We start from the raw sequence: 26,289 nt of genomic DNA, 5'->3' as shown, positions 1-26,289 counted from the left end.
CTGCTACTAATAAAAATTTTGTTTGTGATGGACTCCCTGTGGACTTCCCTGTGCTGGGAAGAGAACAAGATGTTTATGTGGTTAGCTGTGGTTATTTTATGGAAACAAGCAAGTTTGTTGTGCTAGTGAGGTCCTGAAAAAGCTGTGACAGTCTGTGGATTAATTATGTTTGTTTAAGATGATGGTGGACTAGTCCTAAAATCTCCTTGGTTTCTAGATCATCGTGCAGACATTAGAAAGTCGTGTTCAAGAGCACCAGCAGTTCCAGGATATGGTAACAGGTCTGAGCACTGAGCTAAAAGCTGTCTCTGAGAAGCTTTCTGGTGTTGAAGGTCCAGCAATGGAACAGCCATCAGCTGAGCAAAACCAGTTGGAGTCACAGGTATGTTGCAGGTTCTGCATCATGAAGAAGGGGTCCATGCCCTAGAGACCATCCCATTTATAAAAGAGGACTGCTAATGGTGTGAAACTGAAAAACTAAGAAACCTTTCTAAAAGAAAAAGTATATATGATGTTCCTTTTATCAAGATAACTGTAGACCTAAAACCACTCTGAATGAACTGAGGGGACCTTTACTGTTTGCTGAACTGAAGGTAGAATTGTCCCAGCTCAAGCAGACAGGCTTCTTGTTTGGTTGGGATTTTATTTTTCCTCTCTGGGCATAATGAGGAAAGAGATCATTAAATTTGTTGCTAGTAAGTGTCTTTAAATTAGCCAGTGTGGAAAGCTTAGGAAAATGTCAGTGAGCCAAGTTCAGTTTTAAGAGGTGTCCTTCATGCATAAGTAGACATCCTTTTGCTCTTTGGCAAAATGGATAACAACCCTGTAGCTGTGTGCACAGAGAGCTACTGAAAGCTGAAACCATAGCTCAGATACGGGTCACTGCAATTCTGCTTCCTCCAGAATTTACTGTGACTCTAACAAGTAAAATGGAATAGGAGAGATGGGGGGGGGGATTATCTGTTAAAAACTTGGAAGGATCATCATGTACCACACAGTGTGCTATCGGATTATTTTATCGTTGCATTGCTTATAGCTCCAGGTGATCTCTGTCTGTAGAAATGGCTGACAAAATTACTGGTTTAGTATTTGACTTTCTGCAGCAAATAGGTCTGCATGTACTTTTCAACACAGTTTGTTGTTGACAACAAATATTTATGATTTTAGAGATTGACTTTAGATCATAGCATTAAGTATATTGAGTGAAAACACTTCTCAAATGAAATGGTTTTTTTTGTGTCTAAAGGAACAACAAGGACCTCTTAGTCAATATGAAGACACTTTAAAGAAGATTTTGGTTTTAGCAGAAACTGTTAAGCAAAACACCTCTTCAGCAGGACAGAAGTTTATTAAGGATGAGATTGAAACACTTCAGAGTGAACACAGGAGTCTGGAAGAAAGACTTGAAAATGTCAAGCAAAAGAAGGAAAATATTTTCAGTGAAACCCTTGAGTTAAAAGATGAGTTTGGTAATGAAGCACAAATGGAAGATAAGGCAATGTTGAAGAGAGAGATACAGATCACTTCTGACAATGGTGTGGTTGCAGAAAAGACCCCCACAGAAGTGGAGCTGAAGGAGCCTTTGGAAATGTGTGATGTGAGTTTATTTGTTGACAGTAAAGAGGCACCTGTCTCACAAATATGTTCTGTATATTGCATCCTTAATTAAACCTTCTGTAGATACATGTGTATAATTCAAAGATGTGGAGAAGAACTCCCTTAACTTGTCGTAACAAGCCAGTAACGTGTATTCAAAACAGCAGTTCTCCATTTAAATATAATATGCATATAACTTCCTCTTGCCAGGAATTAGAGCAGGTATCCTTGGTCAGAACACAGGGGAGAGGGTGTATAGGTGAGAAAACTGCAGATAAGCCTCTGCCAAAGAGCTTCGAGAGCTTCTCTTAAACCAGTAAGACTTGTTTAGAACTGCAACACAGTATTTGTCCTGTTTGTTTTCAATGGTAATAATTTTTACCATTCAGAGATTTAATGTTACAACATTTATGGTCACACAAGCATATTTTCTTTTCTATTGTTTCTCTTAGGGTCAAGATGTAAATGGAAATGTGTCAGAGAAAGAGAAGCAGAATGATCCAGTTTTGGAGGAAAGCAGTCTGTTGTCAGATAGCCCGTTAAAGGATATCAATCTCAGCAAGGACATATTGGGGCAGGCTGTTCAGGTACCTGACACATACATTCTAATACATGTCAGTGTATATAACTGTATGTGTGGCTGTGTGTTCATTAGACATATATATGCAATTCCGAGACATATTTTCCTTATCTGATGAAAGGAATGATAAATTGTAATCTCCAGATCACCCCCTCAGCCTTGCTCATGTGAAGTGTGCAAGAGATCAGTGTGATTGTCTTAAAAGACCCCAGGGCTTGGACCCACTTTTTCCGTGATGCAAAACCTGCCACATACTTGTGATTTCATAAAATCATAGCATCACACAATGGTTTGGGTTGGAAGGGACCTTAAAGATCTCATTCCCACCCCCCTGCCATGGGCAGGGACACTTTTCACTAGACCAGGTTGCTCAAAGCCCCATCCAGCCTTGTCTTGAACACTTCCAGGGATGGGGATTCAGCAGGTTTTGTCACTGTAGGTAGTCAGAGGTCACTGACCTGGAACTGCTGATCTTTAGGGGACATTCATACTGTAAATGACTTCATGTGTGCAAAGCTGAGGGAATGATTTGGAGTACTCCCTCATTGACCTGACCATTGGGTAATAACAGTACATGGGAGAGATGACCATCAAAATATCAGAGTGGAAACTATCCGTACTGGGATTTCTGGAGAAAGTGCAAGATCAATAGTTACCAAATGTACCTAAGCAGAAACTTCTATAACAATATTAAAAATCATGTGAGCACTTACTCCTGTAACTGTTTGAGTGGTTAAGGTCTTGATATGTTAAATTGATCTGAGCAGGAGTTTCCAAGATACTCTGGATTTGAGTTACCCCAGCCTTTTCCTTTATTCATTAAGCTAAACTGAAGGTAGAGTAGACAGATTGTGGAGTGGGAAGTTTCTTAGCAAACTTAAATTTTGTACTAACTTTTACTGATTGTAAACATCTTGTATTTTGCAAATCAGGGGGAGGCTGATAAGGAGAGCCCAGGTATGGACAAACGGGATGGGACCCAAGAGGATGTTCTGGACAGTGCGGTTCTGAGTGGTGAAGCAGAACTGGAAAGGCGTCAGGATGGTGTTCGTTCTGAAGGTGGAACAAGAAAGGAAACTCATCCAGCAGAGGTAACTGGACATGAGATTACACAAGAGTGATGGAATTTGAGGGTACATCTATACAGTTTAGTTGCAATGGGGATGATACCACTAATAAATAAGTAATAAAAATCTCAAGTTACACTGAGCTAATTTTGTCTGTTGTGTTGTATACTTATTATATGTTAACTCACTTAATCCTTTCCTGTACATTTAAAATTGGGATATAGGGAATTTTTTTTAATAGTTTGCTGAGGATACTGCATTCCAAGAGATATTGCATTCCAAGTCACCTGGATGTATTGTGAAGTCTTTTGACCATTTCGTTTGAATACTATTGTATACTTACTCTTGAGTCCCTTTCAGTTATGTAGATTTCTTATTTACATAGTTACTTTGCATGTGTGAGGCTGTACTTGACATGCTGTGTCCTGTTTGGTGCACCCCAGTACAAGGGAAATTTTGATACTAGAGCAGTGTTTAGGAGATAGAGCCATAATGAGTGGGAAGAGACCAAGTTCCCACTGGAGATGAAAAGGCTGACAGGGGTCTCGTTGCTGTCATCCCCTCCCTGAAGGGGTGTTGCAGAGCCAGACTCTTCTCAGAACTTCAGTTTTAGCAACTGTATGAGATGCTGAAAGCTGCATCCAGCAAATCCCCAGGTTGCCCACAGGGCTATTCTGCCTGGTAATTGGCTGGGTGTCTAACCACAGACTCTCTGTCTACAGCACAAGTGCAAGGAGGCTCAGGAAGAAACTAAACCTTTTTAAGAAATACATTCAAGACTGAGCCCAGGAGTACACAGGTCCCTGCTTAGAGTTATTCTAAGCAAGAAACAGCGTAGGTCAGAGTACAAACACTTGCAGTCTGCAATTTTTCTAATAATTTATAGCAGGATTACAGCACTGCTTCTTCTAAGTGCTTTCCTTTGCCATAACCTTGCCCACAGTAAATTATGAGATGTAATTGTGGTTTTCCTCATCTACCTATAATTATGGGCTTCATAACTTTGTCATCTTAAGCACTGTAATTATTACACAGCAAGTTTGATTAGCACTTTTTGATTACTTGTTTCTTTTATTTTTCTTACACCAAAAGGAGAAACCTAGTGATGACAAGAATGAGTCATATAGAGAAGACGTGGGAGAGGTTCAACATAAGGTGTGCCAGAAGAGTCAAGTCCTGGAATCTGCAGCAGCTGAGAAAGGTGGTCTGGGATCTAATCCCCCAATTTCTGCACACAAGGTATTTATTTATGGTTTATTATTTCAAGCAAAGTTTGCCAGCCATTGAAGTTTTGTTTCCACATGGGCTTCAGCTGAAGTTGTTTTAAAAGAAGAGACAATTACTGTCACATCAAAATCAAGACTATTGTGTATACTTCTTATTTATGTCCGTGAGAGTTTTGAACTTTATCCAAAGTGCTAGCCACATCATATTTTTCAGTAGGTCTGTTCAAAGAGAGTTCAAACTGGTTTTCAGAGCCATCATAATCAGTCTTTATTTTATGATATTTACAGTTTCTCTTTTAATTGTTAACCAATACAACTTCTTTCCATGTTATTATAGTTAGTTGTGATAGTTTTGCCATCCTAAGGAAGGCAGATCAGAAAACTGAAATAATCCAAGGATGATCCAGTATGAGAAAATAAATGAAATAAAACAGGGAAAGGAGAATGGATTCAGGCTGAATTAGTAACAAGGTTAATGACTTTACTAAGTTTATTCTTCTTTGAGTAAGGGAGTTAGATCACAAGTGCCCTGTGACTGCTGATCTTGGGCACCACATTTTTAAACTGAAGATAGGGCCAGATTTAATCTTCAAGTTAAACCTACAGGCAGCTTGACAGCTGGCCCATCTGTTGGCAGGTCTTACATGGGACTTGCACATCTACTCTAACTGGAAACCTTAACAAAATTTTCCAGAGATTTTAGGAGTCTGGAGAGGTTCATACTGACTGAAAGCTAGCCAGTGATATTCCAATTTAGAAGAAGTGTGTGAAGGAAGACCCAGAAAACTACAGACCTGTTAGACTAATCTCAGTTCCTGGAAAAATTATGGAAATAATCCTGGGTACTATTGGAAAACATTTAAAGAACAAAGCAATCATCATAGAATCATTTAGGTAGGAAAAGACTTCTTAGACCATCAAGTCCAGCTGTTTACCCAGCACTGCCAAGTCCACCACTAAACAATGTCCCCAGGTGCCACATCTGCAAGTCTGTTAGATACTTCCAGGGATGGTGACCCACCACTTGGCTGGGCAGCCTGTTCCAATGCCTGACCACCCTTTCCATGAAGAAATCTTACCTAATATCCAATCTAAACCTCCCATGACGTGCCTTGGGGCCATTCCCTCTTGTCCTGTCACTTGTTACCTAGGAGAAGAGACTGACCCCCACCTCACTTTCAGGGAGTTGTAGAGAGTGATAAGGTCACCCCTGAGTCTCTTTTTCTCCAGACTGAGCCTCCCCCTCCCAGCTCCCTCAGCTGCTCCTTGTAGGACTTGTGCTCCACATCCTTCCCCAGCTCCATTGTCCTTCTGTGGACATGCTCCAGCACCTCAATGTCTCTTTTTGTAGTGAGGGGTCCAAAAAACGGACACAGGATTTGAGATGTGGCCCCACCAGTCTGTATCCAGGGAGGCAGTGCCACGGTGTGCAATGAGAACATCATACAAACAAGCAAAACATGTACACTGCAATCCTGAGGTTTTTCTTAAAGTTAGAACACTTATTTTTCTGTGTGTTTTGTTGCATTGATAGTTCAATCTTGAAAAGTGGATTTCTTCCTCACTCTTTGATAGCTTAGCTGAGTTTGTCTGCTTACTTCAGCTCTATGGCACTCCAGAGTCTCTTGAGATAAAATGTTATGTCTGAATTGATACAACTGGTATGGATGTATACACAGAGAAATTGAAAAGCTCTCTGATTGACTATTTCAGCAGTGGTCCTCTTCAGTTTTGACTGAAAACAACCAAAAGAGTTCAAACAAATGGAACTATTCTTTTCTGATAGTGTGTTCTATGTTCTGTTTGTTTCCCATACTTGGCAGCATGTATATTGTATATAGTTGCTGATCCACAAAGGGACAGATGACAGCGACAGCTTACAAATGATATATGGCTGCTGAGATAGCTGGTTGCTTCCTAGTAAAATAATATTTAAAGTAGCAATACAGTAAGTTTATCAAACAAGAATTTTTTTACTGTTATTCATTTTAGATGTTAGTACCATGGAGAAGCTCGACACTCGTGGTGTAGTTATATCTGTTTATTTGTATACATTCACTCACATAAAGTATACGTGGAACAGATCTGCAGATACAGACAGGTACTGGGGGAAGGGAAATGCAGAAAGATTTTTAAGGTATTGCCATGTGACCCAGTTAGCCTGTGACATTTCACTTATATTTTTGTCTGCAATAGCTGAAGGTGATGTTAAACATGGCCCACCCCAAGTGACTTGTACTTCTGTTGTGGGAATGAGAGACAGTGCCAGGGACTGGCTCTGGAGTCGCCTAATCCCTTCCTCCCCACCCTGATTGAGACATGGCTCCCTAATGCTCTCATCTTACCCCAGATTTTGGATAGCACTTGTGCCAGTGGCAGTCATGGCTTTGTGTCACAGCCAAGCTGCTTCGTGCATGAGTTACCCTGTGAAGAACAGTTGAAATAATGCCCTGGTGAAGGACATAGCAGGAAGTCAAGGCAGGTGCTGACAGAAGGAATGTGGATGTGAAGAGAGGAAGAAGTTCCATGGATATGTAAGGAAGAGAGGGAGAAGACACGACAAATGTGAATTCATCTGTAGCAGATGTTGGTGCAGGGAGGATGTTATTTGAAGTGGGGTTATCAGAGTTTCAGACTTAAAATGATGGGCAGAGGTTTCACAGCTCTCTGAGAAGTGCTGGCAAGCCAGGGTGACTGCAGAGGTAGTGATGAAGGTTCCAGTTTCTGGGTCCAGGTTGACCCACAGAGGTTGTGGGAGAAACAAGAGGAGGATTTAGGCATGGCTTAAACATGTGAAGCCAAGTGCTGCAGGCAGAAAACTTATTGGTTTAGGACCTTCAGAAATAAGAATCCTGTTTTGCATTGTAGGACACAGGTGCTGAAGTGGATGTCCAGAAGGAACTATTTCCTGGAGTGCAAGTAAACACTGAATATTTTGAAGAGGAACAGAAGGTCAATGAGCTGAAAAAGGAAGTGGCTGAACTGGATATGGTGCTTATAAATGAACAACTGAAAGAGCTGGAGGTATGGAAACTGCAAAGCCATTCTCATTGTTAATGCAGTGATACACTTACAGAATTCTGATTCTCTTGGACAAACCAAAATTGTTGCATATAGTCTTATCTGAGGTTTGATTAGTCAGTTTGTCTACAAACACTGCCTTGCTGCAAGTATGTCCACGTAAATCCCACAGTTCCTACTGCTCTTCTGGAGTGCAGCAGTAGATAGACCTGGGATTGCACATGTGCTGCCATGATGTGCAGAGGCATCCGTGCTCCTTTGCGTGTGGATGAGCAGGCATATGTTTGTAGGTGAATCAGTATTTAACTGTATTTTGTGTTGAAAGCTGAAAGTGTTTTAAGACCATCCTTTAATCCCCTCTCTATGGTGGGCTTGATTGTAGGATTTACAAAATGAGCTGGAAACATGGAAAGCAAAATCTTTGTGCCGTAGTGAAGAAGCGATTCCCAATGCAACGGGATCCAACAGAGCAGAGCTGCAAACCACGGAGCCTGTGGTGCCCTGCTGGGACAGGCTGCTCCAAGAAATAGATGCTGTTAAGGCAGTGAAGGAACAACAGTACTGTTTAATTAATGAATACCAGAAAAATCTTTCTGCTGCGCAGTCCTCCATGAAAAATTTGTCAACAGAAAAAGATAACATAAAAATGTAAGTATAGTTGAAGGTTTTGGTTAGGAGGTTGCAGAACAAATATGGCCCTAGGCTGAATTTTGTGCCGTGCTCAGAGAAGAATATGGTGTTTTATCCACTTCATTAATATTGGGTAGCAAGAGAAAGCTTACAGGTTTGTATGTTTGTAAACAGCCTTAAACAGAAGCATTTCTGGTAGTTCTCTGCTATCCTTAAGCAACATCTGCTCTCTTTATTCTTTAGGTAAAACAATGAAATGGTTGCTGGGCTAAAAACCCATAAAAAAATCCATCCTAAAATATTCTTGCAAAAGTATGGCAGATATGAAATATTCATTTCTCTTTAAGGACTCACTAGTTCTAATTCTTTTCTGAGAGATATATGTCTTCACTCTGAAAACAAACCTTATTTGACAGGAAGAATTCTGTGGCAGGAAATAAGTACAGTGCCAATTCAGACACGATGCACACAAAATATACTGTTTTGTGAATTAGTCTTCAAAACACAGAACTAGTTTGTACCAATAATGTATCAAAATAATTTGAAAATATTTGAAATTTATGAAATCATTAATTTACAGCAAAGAGATTGGAAAAAATGGAATAAAAATCTAATCTGCTAAATGTATTTTAGATGGGCATTTCAAAATACTCCTGGAAATAAAAGATGAGTATATGAACTGCTCCAAATTAATCTTGAACAAATGGAAATTTCTAAATATTTTTATAACTAAGTTTTATCTTCATTGTCAACCAGAAATTACCATAAAATATTGTTATTTCACAAAGAGATGATTTTAAAAACTTTATTTGTTGTAACTTTAAATGGGGGCTACATTCTATTATATTAGTATATACTAAAATTTTAGAGAATATACAGTAGAATATATCTTTTCTGCAGAGATATCTGAGAATAACAAATACTATAAAGAAATAATGATATTGCAAGGGTGATTAGGAAATTTGTGAGAGAACATAGGGATATGTGTGATTAAGTGAATAAAGTGAGTGAATTTTGTTTTAAAAAGTGAAAATAGTTTTTTAAAAGCATCAGTCTATGTTTTAGGAGAATTTATTTTTTTTAAACACTGCTCATGTTTTTGGCAGGGGTCCTACGAACAACACAGTTCTTCTGGAGAAAATTAAGGCATGCATAGAGTCCTTAAGGAGAGAAAGAGACGTCTTAAACCAGCTGCAAAGTCAGCAGGAAATTTTATCTCAGCATTTGACATGCATGGATAAAGTGCTGACGGAAAGCCAAATGAGGCAACTGGAGCACTGGTGGCAACACGTGGAACAAACGGTGCAAAAGAAACACGATCAGGTTGTGGCAGAAATTGATGAATTTAACCTGCTTATGAATAAAGCACAGGACATTCAGAGGCTGATACAAGAACAGTATTTACAAGCAGAGTCACATTCCTCAGCTGCAGGAAAAGCCAAGGACCCTCTAATTTGGACCACAGGGCTACAGGACATTAAACATGGACTTTCGCAATTAAAAAGAAGGATTGAACTGCAGATGAAAAGAATTTGGAGTGATCAAGAGAAGGTGGCTTTGGAGAACTCTATACATGATTTGCAGAGCAAACTGGAAGCTTTATCAGCACAGCAAGCTCAAGGGGATACTCAGATCACTGGTCCTGCTCTCATGAAACATGAAATGATGAAGAGGCTGAAAGAAAATATTTCATGGGTCAAAGATTCACTGTCCCACCTTGATCAGAAAGCAGCACTTTTCCCCAGTGATGTCAAATCACAGATCAGAACTTGTCAACTCATGAGCACAGAAGTTGTAAACAGAGAGCCTGTGATTCTGTCACTGGATTATGGGCTCCAACACATCCTTCCCAGCTTGGAGCCAGAGGAGGTCTCTGATATGACCTTCCTGTTACAAACATTGCAGAATTCATACAAGGCTCTTGTTTTAAAATCTGCTCAAAGATTGCAGCACCTAGAGCTCCAGCTGGAGGAGAGGCAAAGACTTATTGCAGAGATAGACAAAGTTCACTGTCAGCTTCGAAATGCTGAGCTGCTTGCCAGGCCTGACACGAACCAAACCAGCACGTGCTTAGAGTTAGTCAGCCAACAAAACATCTTAAAGGAGATGTTAAAGGACGTACAGGAAATAGAAGGGCTTATCTCATCTCACTGCAAAGAGAGTCAGGTCACAGCTGGGGAGCTGAGCCTGTCTGAACAACTATTTTTGATTGATCAGTTGAGAAGTCTGAAGAACAGAGCAAGAAAGACGCAGAGGCAAATTCAGAGTAAAATTCATGAAGTTGAAAAAAAGATAGCTGTCTACAGAGAGTTTGCTGAAGGAATAGCTTCACTACACCAGGGTCTTAATGATCTACAGAATGGTGAAACGAACCTGAAAGAAGATGAATTAGTAGATGCCAAGCAGGGAGTGAAGGAGAAATGCAAAGCACTTAAAGAAAAAGTATTAGCTCTTCAGGCAGATTTGTCACAAATAATGAAGTACAAAGAAATCTTTGAATGTGTAGGTCTGAAATGGGACTCACTGCAGCTGGATGAATTGCAAGCTGAATTTTCTAAAATAAAAAGTAAAATTAAAGGAAAGATAGTGCAGTTCGAGAATGTTGTTAGGGAATGGGATAAGATTCAAGTATTGCTAAATGAAATCCAGACTGTAACATCCACTGTAAGAAAAGAAGCTAACATCCTAAATGATAGCTCTAGCTCTTCTCCTGCTGAGAATGTCATATCTGCACAGATTCTGCTGCAGACAGTTCAGCAAATCTTGTGCTTAACTCAGGAGGCAGCAAATCAAATAAACAAAAATGAGGTCTTTGATACACTATTCAAAGAATCTAAGACAGAAGAAATTAGGAGCCTGGAGAAAGATGTTGAAGAATTGAATAAGTTTCTTCAAAACTTGGTCTCTGGGCTCCAGAGTGTAAACAAGGAAGATACCCAGAATGAAGTAGAAAATATATCCCACATCATAAAGCATATTCAGTTAGAGCTCCAGCAGCCAGTTGTGATAGATGTGAAAACAATGCAGGATGAAAAGCTGCGATGGGAAGCAATTCAGAATATGGTGCAAGCAAATTTTTCTGCTATTAAACGTATAATGGAAAAAGAGAGGGAAAATCAAGAAGAAAAATCTCTTGCTGCTGGTATAGAAACAAAGTTAGAGATACTGCAAGGTGATGAAGCACAGCTGAAGACAGACATTGCTGCCCGTGTTGTAAGTATATTTAATGAAAGTGAGGTATTGACATATGTCTTTCCCCAATAATTAGATCAGGTGTCTGTGACTGTAGCATTTATATTTTCATGACTTATATCCTCGTTTATTGTAATAGCTGAATTGGCCTTTGATCATCTCTGCATTGGTGGGTATGATGGGAATCATGATAGAAACTAAGGATACAAAGAAGTCAGTTGTATTCAGTTTGATTATAACCAACCAGTGGAGATTAGCACAAGAAAACAATGGTAAAGAGGAGGAAGGAAAAAGTTGTGTTGAAATATTTGGTTGAAGAGAGACTGAGTGCAGTTGTCCTACAATTATTCTTGGGATAGATTTTAGGTAATGTTTTCAATAGTAACAATGGTGAAAAAAACCCCAAGTTCCTTGTTTCTACTATAAAGAAAATTTTACCAGTTGGGAATGATCAAGAAGAGTAAAGCACAGGTCAAACCAATGTGATCAGGCCTCAGGAAGATTGGGCAAAGGAAAGGCAACTGGGATCCAAGGCTTTAACACAAGTATATAAGGCATTGATAAGGTATTGCTGGAGGATTGACTCAATTCTCAGTGCTTTTGTCAGGAAAGGTTCACTCAAATTGGAACAGACTCTGGATGAGGAATGTTGAGGGCAGTTAATAAAACTGAATTTACTCAACCTGTTAGGTGAGGGAAAGTGGGAAATCCATCTGAGAGGTGTAATTAGAATGGAGGCAGACTTCATGAGTGGAAAAGGACTGCTTAAGGTAAAGCGCAGTGTTAATATAAGGATCAAGAGTCAGTGAATAAGTTTATGTTGGAAAGCAGAAGACTGATAGCAAAGATGTTCTGAAACTGTGTTCTGGTCAAGAAGTCCTGTGCCCTACCTGCCCAAGAGATCAATGGATACAAATGAGGAAATATGAGGTGGTAGTTAATAACAGGAAGAGTCACTCAGCATCCCTTGGTTGATTTATGGTCCTGCTGCCAGATTTCCCAGTTTGCTGTGCTTCACAGCTTGGGTATTGTGTGGGGAGCACAGTGCCAAAGTTTCTCTGCCCTGCAGGAATCCAAGAGCTGACAAAGTCACACGTTCAGTGTAGAAATACATATGAGAAGAGGGTTTAGCAAGAAGCAGTTTGGCAAGTCATAGTGGAGATATCCCCTGGAGCAGAATAAACCGTCAACATGTGGGCTTTCCTTGTCTGAACAGGAGTGTGTACTGCCATGTCCATGATGGAATCTTGGGTCTCTCTGCCCTGCCATCCTTCTCTCTGGACTTTTCCAATATTAGCAGTTCCCTCATAACCCCTGTCCTATGGTTTTGGGCACTGCTCTGTGACTACCTTAGGTAGCAGAGTGCATTTGCCACGTGTCCTCCCTTACTTCCTCAGACCAATTCTGGGAGCATTGGTCTCAAAGACAGCCAGGTGTGAAATTCTAAGATCAACTGGTGATCCAGAGGAGTACAGCAGCCTTTCTTGATTGTTCCTTCATCTTTATAATTCTTTCAGAGTGCTCTGGAGGAGGCATGTAATATTGGTGATCTTTATACCAAGGCCCTTCAGAGGGCTGCCAGATTGCTGGAGGACTATGAAGCTCAAATCCAGGCTGGTGCAGCAGAGCTCTGTAGCTCAGAGGAGATCTGTCAGACCCCACAACAGAAACAGGAAGAGTTCAACTCTGCAAAGGCTGATGTAGAAAACCTTCACTCCAAGCTGAAAAGCCTAGTGAAACCAGAAGATAAAGTATGTCTGGAAAATACTTTAACAGAAGTGGTCAATAAGAGTTTGGCATTAAGGAAGAAGGCTCAGAGAAAGGAAGCTGATGAACATAGGTAAGTTTAAGAGATCTTCCTAGATTATGTACCTTATTATGAGAAACATGGCTGAAAATAAATGTGGTGTTGTTTCTGTTCTGATAGAACCAGGTAATACAGTAGAAAGAAGTGTAAGCATTCCTGGTGTTCCCAGGTGTGATTGTAATGTAAGGAAAATTACCACACAGTCAGCATATTGCTACGGATTTACAATGCAGTCATTTGTTGCATAGTCCAAAAAGTACATATGGGGCCTTCACTGAGGGTGCCAGAATCAGAAGAAAACACATTTCCACAGTCTCTAGTTCAGTGCTGGTGGAGGTTAGAACAGTTTTCAGTGGGGTCCTAATTCATGTCTTTGGATGGCTTGAGAAAGTAAAGATCAAACAAGACACAGGCTTTATTTTCCTTCCTTGAGGTACAAAAGAAATCTGAAGGGTCATCAGGTACATGTACAGAAAAGGTTTGGGAGATAAAGGAATTTTAAACTGCTTGCTCGTGATCCAGTGCTTCTGGGTTCACTTTTACAATCAAAGAATGAATGAATAAATGCTTTGGTAATAGAAATGAGATTGTAAGATACAGAAAAAAAATTGGAATTGTACAGACCACACGTCGTAGGAACAATAGAATGTGTGTTACAAACTGGGAACTAGTTTTTGGGTATCCCTGAGGAGGATGGAATCTTAGATCAAGACATGCAATTCATTCGAGCAGCTCCATGGCTGATATATGGATATACATACCTATATTTGCCTCTGAGACATTTTTATCTTCACCTCTAAAATATCTTACGTATAACAAATGCTAATTGATGGTAACTTGCAAAACAGTAAAGATTACTAGTTCAGAAGATATTTTTATGTTAATATTTATTCTAGTGGGCGTTATGTTTTTAGAGAGGAGCAACAGCAACAAATTTTAATTGGTCGATTAATTGTATCTTGCAGGTATTTTGAAAAATACAAAAGCTACACAAAAACCAAAGATAAAGTGTGTGATAATCTTAAGAAACTGGAAAAGATGCTTAGACAGTCTTTGTCTAAAATTCCGATGTCTTATAAAGAAGCGTTGGAGCACTTAGAAGAAAGCAAGGTAAGAGAGGCTCTGAAGAACTTGAAAAGTTCATGCAAAACTAATGCAGCTATGCACACCAAATGATACCATAGTAGAAAGAAGTGAAATTCTTTATCCTGTATTTATATATGTATATATATAAAACCACAGAATATATTTATGTACCCGTAAAAAGGCTGGATTATAATAGGCCATGCGAAATGAGTGCATCTTACTGGTGTAGAAATCAAGCATTTTCTGTGCTTAAGCTCATGTTGCATTTCTGTTCAGATCCCTTACTGCTTCTTTGCAGGCCCAGGACTGATCACATTTCTAACATTGGTGGTTTCCCTCAGAATTGAAAATCAGAATTTCCAGTTTCCCTACTCACAACTGTCTTGCTGCCTCCCCACCAGACCTGTGTTATAATCAACTTCTTTGCTGTCTTCTCCTTTAGTACTTATACTTGTAATTTTATGTCTCTAAATCCTTCACATTTCTCTTCCCTTCCAAGTAAGCAGAAAGAAGTAACAAGAACCTAATTGCCCAAGCACACTATTCTTCTGTTTGTTTTGTTTTATTTACCCCATCTTTCTCTGTAGTCTTAGCTAACAGAATTCTCTCATTATGACTATTTAACCAGCTTAGTGGAGTGATTGCCCTTTTATTAGAGGATCCTAATCATGTTACTGAATACTTCATTAATACTTCTGACTGTAGCATTTTATTTATTTACGTGTTTGTTTCTCCTATAAGATTTTAGTCTCCAACATTGACTCGGCTGAAGAGGATCTTGTGAAGCTGAGGCAGATCTCTGGAGAGCTGATGAGATTATGCAGAGGAAGTGACAGGGCCCTGGGCAGGATTGTAACAGTGCTGTGGGAAAACTGGCTGGGTTTGCTTGAGGCAGCAAAAGGGCTGGAAATCAACTGTGAAGAACTAAAGCAGGAATGGAAATTCATCAATGAAGAGGTGAGTTACTCAACGTCTGAAAGTTTGGGGAAATGTAGTAGGGATGTGGCTGTCAGTAAAATGGCCTGTAAAGGGCTGAGATAAGTGCAGAACACCATTTTCCTACCCAGTGGTCAGCCAGTTACCTCCACCCTTTCTTGAACCCAGAGTCAAAATTGGTGAGGAAATTTATAGTGTGTATTTCCTGAACCCAGAACAACTCTGCATGGGGTTATTTGCTTTGTTAAAGCAAACCCAAATGTTTTGGCACCCTTCAGAGGTTCAAGCTCTGGCTATGTAATTCCCACTACTTAGTCACCCGTATGAGTAAATGAACAATGTAACTTAAGATGATGGAAAAGAAAAACACTTTATCTAATGCTTTGACATGATTGTTTACTTAGCTGGAACGAGAAACAATAATTCTCGATAAGCTCCAGGAAGAACAGCCAGAAAACCTTAAAGAGAAAGAAAAGGCCACCAGAGAGGAACTGGTAGAGTTACTAGATTTTGTGAACTCCTTTGAAGAAAACATCAACCAGCAACAGCTCCTCTTGCTCTTGCTTCTTCACCGAATAAGAAACATCCTGAATACATCTGAAAACACTGAGGCAGAAGCTGCCCTTCCTGCCTTATGTGAGATAAAGGCAATGCAGGATCGCTGCAAAAAGTAAGTGATGTGACATTTCTGTTGAAGATATGACATAGGACTATTTATAAGCATAGCATTTTATTGGATATTAAAGAATACATAAAAGCTGTAATGCAGTTAAAAAGACAATGAGTGCTCTACAGGGTCAGACCAATGCTCCCTCGAACACATCTGCTGTCTGCAGCATGGGTGTTGGGGGATATTATTTAGGGAGAAGACCTGAGCCTGGCCATATCACTTGTGGGCTGCAATTTGTGTTCAAGTGCAGTAGGAATCAGAAGGAATGATAGTCAGTTTTGGACGTTCCAAGCTCTTGTGAACTTGAATGAGACATGTGGGTCTGCCACTCCTAGGAAAATCAAACCTTGGGCTTTTTGCAGCAGTGCAACTTTTGTCTTACTGAGTGCCACTGTCTAAAATTCACCCTAAGTGTTTTTTGCAAATTTGTGATTGTACTCACCCTTCTCTGTGCCTGCTTTTGGACATGGGAATCTTTGTGAACAACATCTGCTCTGCCAGCATCTTCAGACTCTGAGAAGCTGACCTCTGTTTGCTGTTTAAATATGCCTGTTATCCGATTTGGTCTACCAAAAATACTTTGTTTACCAATATCTGAAGACTCAGTTTGAAGAAACTGAGACAACAAATGACATAAACTCAAAGATTTTACAGAAAATATTACTAAAGTACAGACAAATGTGGTTCTGGATATAAATCTATAAAATATCTATATTAAGCATGCTCTTTGCTCCTACTTAGTGTAGAATCTAAAACTTACTGTGTTCTTTCTGGCAATCTCTCATAGGTTGTATGAAAAGGCTCAAGACCATAAGGATTCTGTGAAAGCTGAGATTCAAGAGAGGAACGAGGTCACTGAAGAAATAAGTGCTGTGACAAATGCATTACAGAATGCTGCATCTGTGTTATTACAAGATGCTGATGGAAAGGCAGAACAACTGGAGGTTGGTATTGGCTCTGTTACTGTGTGGGGACATTTGGAATATCTTCTGGCTTGTGCTGGTGCTTGAACTTGCTCCAGATAAAATTAGTGGCAAGGTGTATGCACACTGACTTAAAGAGAATGAACCTGGCAGAACATGACTGGCCCTGCCATGTCCTTGGTTGGTGTTCCTTTCCCTCTGTGTGGGTCAGTAAGCAGGCACAGAAGTATTTCTGAATTGCATGAAATTCAAGCCAGTTGCAATCCTTTTAGGAAAGATTACTTTTAGGAAGGATTACATCCTTCACCCTTTCCCCCTCTCCATATCTAGCCAGGGCAGCTTCAGGTGCTCTGGCTTTGATGTTCCATATTGGAGGTTAACCTGGTAAATGATTTTTAGAAATCAAAATGTGATCAAGACCATGCCCTTCAGCTGCCACTAGCACTCTGTGGCAGTCTATGCATTTCTGTCATTTCTTGACTTCATGAAATGCTATTATTCCTAACACACCCTGAATGTGTACTTATTATTTTAATTATATTTGTTTCAGTTTGGCCGTATTGTGTTTATATTGCTATCATAATTTTTTTAATCTTGATCAAAAATTTATTTTTAATTGTATTTAATCGTGTTATCTTTTAACTACAGAACCTTATCATTTATTTATTCTAGCCAACAAGGTCTATTACAAATTTGGGCTATCTTTGCTGAGTCTTTATGCAAAAACCAATGAGGTGCCCCACAGTTTCCTCTCTTTAGAAGGTGGATACCTAAAGCTGGCAAAGGGCTAGGAAAAGTGCAGAAGCCAAAGACTATGGTGACAGATTGGAATATTTTCCTAAGAGTTAGCATAAGAGAGAAATGTTAGCTACATCTTTAAGAGAAAGTTCAGAAAACCCATGAGACAGCATTACTGTGGTGAAAACTGTGGACTTGTCTGAAAGGGCTGGGTTTCTATTTAAAATTATTTAGAATTAGAATATAGAGTTGTGTCTGCTTTTTCACTGAGTTCTTTCTATCCAGAGTAAATGTTACTACTGCAGGTGTTTGCCTGCTCTTGTCCCTCACATTCAACCTGTGACACTCTGAGCACCTAAAACTCATTCAAAAGTGAGTCTAGGCCTTGTCCTTGTTCCTGACAGCAATGGCAGAAGGAAATGTTAGCAGCAATCCCATCGCATGATTTCTTTGCAACAGTGTGTCACAGCAGGCCTGTTCCTTTTGAGAAGATTCAGATGAAAGGGTTGAAAAATTCATTAGTTTTACATAATGCAAATACCATTAAGCAAAAATCTGCAGAGCAATTTCATCCCTTACTTCCAAAGAAAACCCTCGTTTCTCTAAAATCTATAGCATCTGCTTTCCAGCTAAATAATCTGTGAAATGTGAACATGCATTAATATACAGAAACCAGTTTGCAGAGACATGCTTTGTTTTGGAGACCGGTGTTGTAACTGATTCTTTCAAATTCAGGTCAGGGAATCTATAAGCTCCTGTAAACGCTGGCACAATCTTACGTGGGCCATTTGACAACAGCAGCCTTCTCTGTGAGAAAATGAGACACACAGCTGTTTCATGGGTTTGAGGGGGTTTTTTAATATCACATCCAGTTGTTGTGGGATGACAGGAAATAAATCAATCTCAGTCTCTTACATGTTTCTTCTGTGCATTGTATTCATGTGAGGGAAAAGATTCCCAAGTGAAGAGTAGGAGCTAATGGATTACCCTTACTCCTGATTGAAGAAGAAAAGGCAGTTAATTTTAATGTCTTTCATTGCCTGGTAGGAGCTTTAGATAATTTTTCCCAATAACTTGGGTTAACATTTGAGTTTCTCAAACAGGTGAGCATTGGGGAAAAGGAACCATAAAGCAAGTAAATAGAACCTTCCAACTTGAAATTCTAGAAAACCTCCAAAACAAATGAGTTTCTTCATTCTTTCTGCAAGAGGACTTAGATCGGATTTTCTTTCTAGGCCACAGGCTGTAGACAGTTGTTCAGGTTTCTTTTATCTCATAAAACCTACATTCTTCATGCAGAACTGGAAACTGCTGTTTTGAAAGGAACCCACTGTGCTGCTCTGCGTAATTGCCTGAAAGCAGACACTTCAGCCTGAAACCTGTTGCTTTTTGTGGCCTTTGTGTTGTTTATAATAATGAAGGAGTGGACATTGGCTATTAAACGTCTTTCAAAGGGAAAATGCACTTTTGGCAAAAGGGGGAGCACAAAGGTTAACATTTAATCATAGGGGCATTTCAAATGGTTCCTTTGCTGTACCTGTCAATGAGCATCAGTGCGTCAGTTGCCCAGTGTGGAGTAGTATCAAGTTTATTTAATTCTTACAGTTTGAAAAGCATCATTTGATCAAATGAGTGAGTATTTCTTAAAGTTCATCTGCTTGCAGAGGTAGTCAAATTAGGTTTGCTATCCCAAAAACAACTTTTCCAAACCGTAGTCATTGCAGGAATTATAAAACGCACCATGTATATGTGTTTACCTGAGTAAAAACTGGGTAAAACTGCTGAAGTTATTTATTCTTAATTTTGTAGGAGCTTCAGGGTGTGATCAGTAAAGAAAGTCAAGCTCTACAGGATATCATGGAGAAACTCCGGATCAAGTATTCTGAAATGTATACAATAGTTCCTGCAGAGATCGAAACACAGTTGGAGGACTGCAAGAAAGTACTGCACGACCTAGAAGAGAAGGTAACTGTTGATGTAATTTTCAGACTTACCTTTTAGCAATGTATAAATAAGTACAGCAGTATTTGATGAATGTTGTAACTATAAATTTCAACTTGAAACATTGATTGGTTTTGTTTGCATTTTCCCCTCAGTGAAAATTTATGCATGAGGAAAGATTCCTCATGCTAACTGTCTCCTTTTAGAATATCCTTACAGTAGGCTGTCTGAATATAATATTTTTCTTCTCTATTAAAATTGGACATGGCAGAACCTCTAGCAATAAAGTTTTAATACGATATGGATTCTGTCTTCTATCCAGTCTGATTCTTCAACTGTGAACTAGTAGTTAAAGTTGATTGGGAAGTTTGCATAGCTTAACTGAGAATGTATTTTCAAAACTGGGTTAAAAAAGGACTTTGAAGCAGGATTTTTTAATGTAATTTACACACACAGTAGGGTATCGAGGCACAGTTCTTGTTACCATCCCTTGGGATGTGGTTGCCTTCCTTTAAAAACAGGCAGGGAATTTAAATAATAACATTGCACTGGTGTTTTTGGGGGGGTTTTTTGCAGTTTTTTCTATCTGTAGAGGATATAAACAGTTAAATGTGAGCAAAATTAAAGAAAAATGGAGTAATACTGTAAGCTTCAGGTCAAATTTTAAACTGGTATTATTATTATTATTACCATTTTTAAAGATTCATTTGTATTACCTTTTAAAAGAAAATAAAATATTTCAGTTCTTATATTTCAGAAATAATTATGTTTAATGCTAATTTTAAAGGCTAAATTTCAGTTAATTTGATAAAAATTGAAGGTTTAATAAAACAGTTTTGAAATCCAGTTACTTGTTAGTGTCTATCAGATTATTCATTCATTTTATGTGGCATTACATTAGCAGCATATTAACTACAGCTTATTAGTTTTAATTTGGTTAACTTTATAGTTTCTGTTTCAAAATGGAACCGTCTTTTCAGAAGTAACAATTGGATAGGAGAGAGAAGTAAAACAGTATTTATGTTTTGGGGGGATGGTTTTGTTGTTTACCATTTCATTTACTGAGCTAAAAGATTATCCCAATATACACACATTACACACATTACATGTTGGAGTGAAAGAACTGGTCCTGGAAGCTAGATAACATTTGCTTTTCACAGTTAGGTATTGAAAAACAATATAAACTATCTTGGAATTTTTCAAAATGCATTTAGGAAACAAAAGAAATCCTAGTGGAACTGGAGATCAGTTTAGTTATGTATTAGAAGATATCATCATGTGTTAAATTGAGTTAACTTGTCATATTTTAATGGCATTCTGCTTTCTTCTAATTCTTCTAACCAAACAGTGTAAATAAATTGTACTTTTGATGCCATAAATAATTAATTTATCCCAGTAAGAAGTTTTGAAATTAAAATCCTGCCCTGCTGATGACCAGAGCACTGACAGATGCAGCATTTTTTCCTGAAGAAATATATAAGTCAGTACTTGATCTGCTTTCTCATTTCCAGCTGTGTCACATCACTCATACATGATTCTCTTCTATTTTGGAAACTGGCACTACAACCATTGATAATTTTTCATGTTTGGTCAGGATAATGGTCAAGTGTTTAGTGATTACAATCTGAATTCCTTTTTCCAAGGAATCTTAGGCACTAAATACAGACTGGACTTCATAGCTCCTTTTGTATAAGCATGAGCATTTGAGAGGAGCACTGTAGTTCTTTTGGCTATATATTTATTTTGATTAATGCAGTTTTATCAATACAGCATCTTACTGTGGCTACTTGTATAGTGGTCTTATGTTGGCATCTATAAATAATGTTAATAAAATTGATAAATAAAAATGGATAATAAATGTATTAACTAAAACTTATATCAAGTCCTCTTCCCACAACATGGATAAAGTATTTCAGTATTAGGAGCTTTAAACCAGAATAACTGTTAAACTAAAAATCTTTTGCATCAAGGCAGCATTAAACTGTCGGGTGTGCATATGCCCCCTAAATCCTAGGGCTGCAGCACACAAACAATTTACCACAATTTAACAGGTGCTTGGCTGACCCTAGCAGCTAGCAGGGTTTAGTAAGGAAAAATGTCACTCTGGGCTAAAAGCAAGGACTTTCTCACTCCCTGCACCTCATCTGGTCCAAAGTAACCTGGTATCTTACTGAAGAGAGTTTTTCTCTTTACATAGAAAATCAGGCCCTCCAGTGTACCAATTTTTCATTTCTATGGAGTTCTGCAGAATGAAATTAATTTCCATATACTTGATGGTGCTCAGAGCTTTTTATTTTAGTGATAAATCTCTAAGTTTATATTTAGAAATTCGCTGTACGTTGATGCACTTTCATATTCCCTTACTTGTTACATGGAAGTCATAGCAGTTGGCTGAGACATGGAGGTGTCATTCTGGGTTTCTTACAGCATAAATCTAGATATGACCCCTTCCACAATGCAGCATCATCAGCCTCTGTTAGGGATGAGAACAGGGGCAGCTGAAGCAAAGCACCCAGGGAGCTGCAGTGTCTCATTGCTTGTTTCCTCAGGGATTGCCTTTCTGAGGCAGTCGTTTTTTAATGAGAAGGAATTATTGAACACCGTGTAGACATTGAACCTGCTCATGTCGATGCTTCTCCCTGCAAATGTAATTCCACTCCTATGTTTTTAAGTGACTTGTCAAGAGAAACATAAAAACAATTTCAATATTTTTGGTGAGGTGGTGCACAGAAACAAGCAGATCTTTGTAATCTCCCCTATCGTTTTCTCTTTGCTCTGACAGGTTAGCTCTGAAATCTTGCAGAACTCTCCTCAGTATGTGCTGAAAAGCAAAGCAGAAACCATTAACAATGGCCTGCAAGCTATTGAAAAGATGTTGCAACAGAAGAGTGAAAACATTGCCAAAGCCAAAGAAGTTCAGAAGGTAATCTTGTGAGAAGAAAAAAATCTGTGTTAAAAGATTGTTGGTTGTTTCTACAGAGCCTGGTTTAGCAAAAAGTGGTCTTCCATTCATTTTATGTCTGTAGAAAGAGAAGTACAAACAAACATTTAGCTGGTGAATATTTACCAATTCTTTCTCACAGGAAAAGACGTTTTTTCAACTGTGAATCAGTCCAGTAGATGCAGAGTGTTCTGTTCTCAGCATATCAGTTCTGAAATCTTTGCAATTCCACATGCCCCACGTGAAGAATAAATAACACTGCTGTTGTCTTCGAGTCTGACCTTATGTTTCACTTCCTTTTTCTCCGCGTGCAGCAAATCTGGGATATGCTGGACCTTTGGCATTACAAACTCAATGAACTGGATGCAGAAGTGCAAGATATAGTGGAGCAGAATTCCTGCCATGCACAGGAGTTGATGGATATCTTGGTGACCCCCCTTCAGCATTACCAGCAGGTCTCACAGCTTGCAGAGCGCAGAACTGCCATTTTAAACAAGGTAGATGCAAGTGTAAAAGTTCTTTAAAAATCACATCTCATAAAAAAAAAAAAGAGAGTGAAGGCTTTGCATAAAACATCATCAGAGGCTGAGAAATGAGTAAAGAGTCACAAGCCTGCTGTAAGTGCATTGGCATATTATAGCTGGAGTTTTTGGAGTGGCAAACTTGCCTCCAGCTGCTACCCCAAAGGACTGGTGGGTCTGCACCGTGGTTGGTGGGGGTTAGTGTGGGGAATTCACACCCCTTGGTGGGTGCAAAGATGGTTCTCTGTTACCCTGCCCATGGGCTGTCTATTAAAGCAACGTTGCCATATAAATTGCAGCAATGCCTCCATGAAATGTAAGTATGTAAGCACCAAAATTACCTTTGATTAGAGGAGATAGCCTGAAATCACGAAACTGTTTCAGAAAAATAGTGATTTTTATTTCACTGTACTAATTTAATTGGCCACGATGAAAACACATCCTGTTTTCTTTTAATCTTGTCCGCAGATGCATTTATCCTACACAGTGAACAGCAATTCATTTGTGCCTTTCTGTTAAATCCTGTCATTTCCTAGGCTGCCAACAAGATGGAAGAATATGATGAACTCTTGAAGAATGTGAAAGATTGGATAGAAAGCACCAACTGTTTGCTAAGAACAGATGTTCAAAGTGACTCTGCGAAAAGCTTACGCAAGCATACTGATGACCTGCAGGTAAGTGTTGATGCAGATATGTGGCCCTGTCAGAACTGGTTGCTCTGTAGAGATGCAATTTTCCATTCTTAAGTCTTGCTGACATAAATAATTTACCACTTCCAGTAAATCCTTTGAGTGAAAAATAGTTACAGTTGACACTCATGAAATATGAATACTTTCAGATGTTGAACATATCTATATTGTGAAAGTGCTAATGTTCACCACTGATGGATCAAACTAAGCTCTTATTTTGTCCCCAGATGGCTTTGGAAGACTCAGAGCAAAAGCAAAATGTTCTGCATGGTGTTTACGTGGAGCTGGAGGAGCTGACACCAGTCTTTGAAACCAGCAGTGTAATGCAACAGCTGCATGAAATAGATGACCAAGTAGCAACTTTACAGCATGAGATAGCAGAGATTCTTCCACAGATCCTGCATGTGGCTGATGTAAGTCTGGGTGACCCATCAGTGTCTTTTATCAGAGCTTCATCGTATGTTATGAAATACGAATTATATTACCTGCATAGGGAAAAGAGGTGCTGGTTTTAGTAGTTGTGCCAAACAAGGAAATGAATTGTCTGGAAACAAACCATCGGAAGGTGTTTGGTAACTAATTAAGCTGTAAAGTTCAGGATTAGCACAAGGTGTATGAGGAAAGGCTGGGAACCTGGGTTGGTTCAGCCCAGAGAAGAGGCAGCTTGGGGGTGATGGTGTGGATATTACTGGTGTCTGCTGCTATGTAATGGAAGACTATAGACAGGACAGGGCCAGACTCTTCTTGGGATGTGCAGAGAAAAGATGATCAGACCTAAAGTATAACAAAGGAAATTACATCTAGGAAGGAGACCTCCTGAGGTCCCTTCCAACGTAATCTATTCTGTGACTCTGTGAGAATTCACAAGCAGCTCTACTGTATGTGATTCATTTACTGTAAGACTCTGCACAGGAAACTGCAATAGTGTAATTAGAATAGTTTCCTATGCTGCTATCTGTCACCACTGGAAAACTGTCTTCTGACTACTGGTAGTTTATAATGTGACTTTTCCAGGATCTATCTGTTCTGTATTCAGGATTTAAAACAGACCAGGTGATCTCGAATACTTAATTCCTTCAGAAGTTATGATGATGAGTAATTTATAGTAACTAACCTTTTGATTGCGAGCATCCATTAACATATCCTGCATATGCTGAACTTGGTTTTCAGTGTCTCTTTTTAAATGTAAGTTAAAGGCAGAAATGCAAGCTGGCTGTGGTATTTGTACAGTCTACAAATACTCTCTCTGTTCCCAAAATCTAGGAATTGGATGCCATTGAATGTCACGTGAAAGTGTTTGAGAAGGATGTTGCAGAAATGAAGACAATCCTGTCATCAGATGATCTGTTAGAATTTTCTCCTAAAGACCAACTTAAACATGGACAGGTCTGTGAAAACTCCTAAATGGGCTTTTTTCCCCTGTATATGTATGCAGAAGTTAGTGTAAGTATGGTGTCAGAAGCATAAGGTTGCTTAGTGACTGCAAACCACCATGAACAAGTTTTTAGTATGCGATCTTGAAATGCTAGTATGACACAAATTCTAACTCTGGGATCAAAGATTGAAAGTGTTATTTCAGACATTGTTTCTGCTGCATGTTTCTACAGTAGCAAGTACTCTAAAATCCAAAAGGAGCACATTGGTAGGGCAAAACAGTTGGTGCAGAGGACTTGGTATCTGGTCTTGGGACTTAATTTGGACTGATCCTGTAGAATGGACATCCATTAGTAGCTGGGTGTCTTCAAAAGCTCTTCTGGGGAATATCACCTGCTTTAGTTTCATTTGAAAGGAATTCAGTTTGCATCCAAGACATCCAATCAATGTAAATCCTAAGGGGAGACTGTTGAGAGACACTTTCAAGGAGCACAGTCATGTTTTGAACAAAACATTTAAAATGAAAGCACTCTTGAGAACACGCCCATGGAGAACTCGAGTGTGTATCTTAAGGACATGTTGTCAGACATAGCTGCCATATTTGAGATCTCCATTTTTTGGGAAGTTTACGGCCTAATTCACATACCCTTGCTGCAGACCACTCTACTTGGCATGAAACAGTAATCTGAAATTTGGAAAATGAGGCCCTATTTTTTCAAAAATGGACAAAATTTAGCAGATGTTTCTGGAAATGTAGGCTGAAGTGACTTACCATAAAATTGTGCAGGGACTTCACTGCAAAGATACATTGGCCAGATTTTTTTTCACGTCTCTGCATAAAGCAAAGCATTATAGTATCTTTTATTTCATAACACATGCAGTCCACAGTGTTACCTGACTGATATGCAACAGGCATTTGCAGATGAGGAATAAAAATGTCCTCGTACTTCTTGTAGCTTTGTAACTCTCATAACAAAGCTTTGCAGCTTCGTTATCCAGAGAACAATTTTGTAATGACTGCATTGTGTGGAAAAACTAAGGTAATATTTCTTCTGAAAAATAATGTTCACTTCCTTATTTTAAATCAAAGCCAGGATAATACACTAATAACAAAAAATTCCTGATGCAGACTGCTTGTGAAAGAGAGAATAAGCATCTTTATTCCAACTGGGGTATTTCAAAATGAAATCTCCTTGAGAGGGAATTTAAGCAAAATCTGAGTAATTAAAAAGCCTATAGGTAGGTTGTTTGGTTTTTTTTTCCTCTGAAGTTCCCAGCTGAATGAAGTCTCTGTAAGATTTCATACTTTTTTAGGAGAACCAAGACGTTATGTGTTGGGTTATTACCATTC

At 39.0% G+C, this 26,289-nt stretch overlaps 1 protein-coding gene across 1 annotated transcript in view; it reads left to right on the top strand.

Moving 5' to 3' along the window:
- SYNE2 (spectrin repeat containing nuclear envelope protein 2) overlaps positions 1 to 26,289 on the top strand; it is a 181,127-nt gene that overhangs the window by 68,620 nt on the left and 86,218 nt on the right. Inside the window, exons 43-61 of the mRNA XM_032689907.1 lie at positions 218 to 382; positions 1,247 to 1,597; positions 2,049 to 2,183; positions 3,109 to 3,267; positions 4,336 to 4,482; positions 7,338 to 7,493; positions 7,873 to 8,138; positions 9,227 to 11,333; positions 12,830 to 13,152; positions 14,085 to 14,229; positions 14,947 to 15,162; positions 15,546 to 15,811; positions 16,599 to 16,755; positions 19,282 to 19,437; positions 22,196 to 22,336; positions 22,669 to 22,851; positions 23,412 to 23,549; positions 23,792 to 23,977; positions 24,828 to 24,950. Coding sequence (XP_032545798.1) covers positions 218 to 382; positions 1,247 to 1,597; positions 2,049 to 2,183; positions 3,109 to 3,267; positions 4,336 to 4,482; positions 7,338 to 7,493; positions 7,873 to 8,138; positions 9,227 to 11,333; positions 12,830 to 13,152; positions 14,085 to 14,229; positions 14,947 to 15,162; positions 15,546 to 15,811; positions 16,599 to 16,755; positions 19,282 to 19,437; positions 22,196 to 22,336; positions 22,669 to 22,851; positions 23,412 to 23,549; positions 23,792 to 23,977; positions 24,828 to 24,950 — 5,520 coding nt within the window. The remainder of the gene's footprint in view (positions 1 to 217; positions 383 to 1,246; positions 1,598 to 2,048; positions 2,184 to 3,108; positions 3,268 to 4,335; positions 4,483 to 7,337; positions 7,494 to 7,872; positions 8,139 to 9,226; positions 11,334 to 12,829; positions 13,153 to 14,084; positions 14,230 to 14,946; positions 15,163 to 15,545; positions 15,812 to 16,598; positions 16,756 to 19,281; positions 19,438 to 22,195; positions 22,337 to 22,668; positions 22,852 to 23,411; positions 23,550 to 23,791; positions 23,978 to 24,827; positions 24,951 to 26,289) is intronic.

The sequence above is a fragment of the Chiroxiphia lanceolata genome, chromosome 6 (assembly GCF_009829145.1).
Source record: "Chiroxiphia lanceolata isolate bChiLan1 chromosome 6, bChiLan1.pri, whole genome shotgun sequence".
Lineage (NCBI taxonomy): Eukaryota > Metazoa > Chordata > Aves > Passeriformes > Pipridae > Chiroxiphia > Chiroxiphia lanceolata.
The sequence above is the reverse complement of the archived record's forward strand: the minus strand, read 5'-3'. Positions and strand labels throughout refer to the sequence as shown.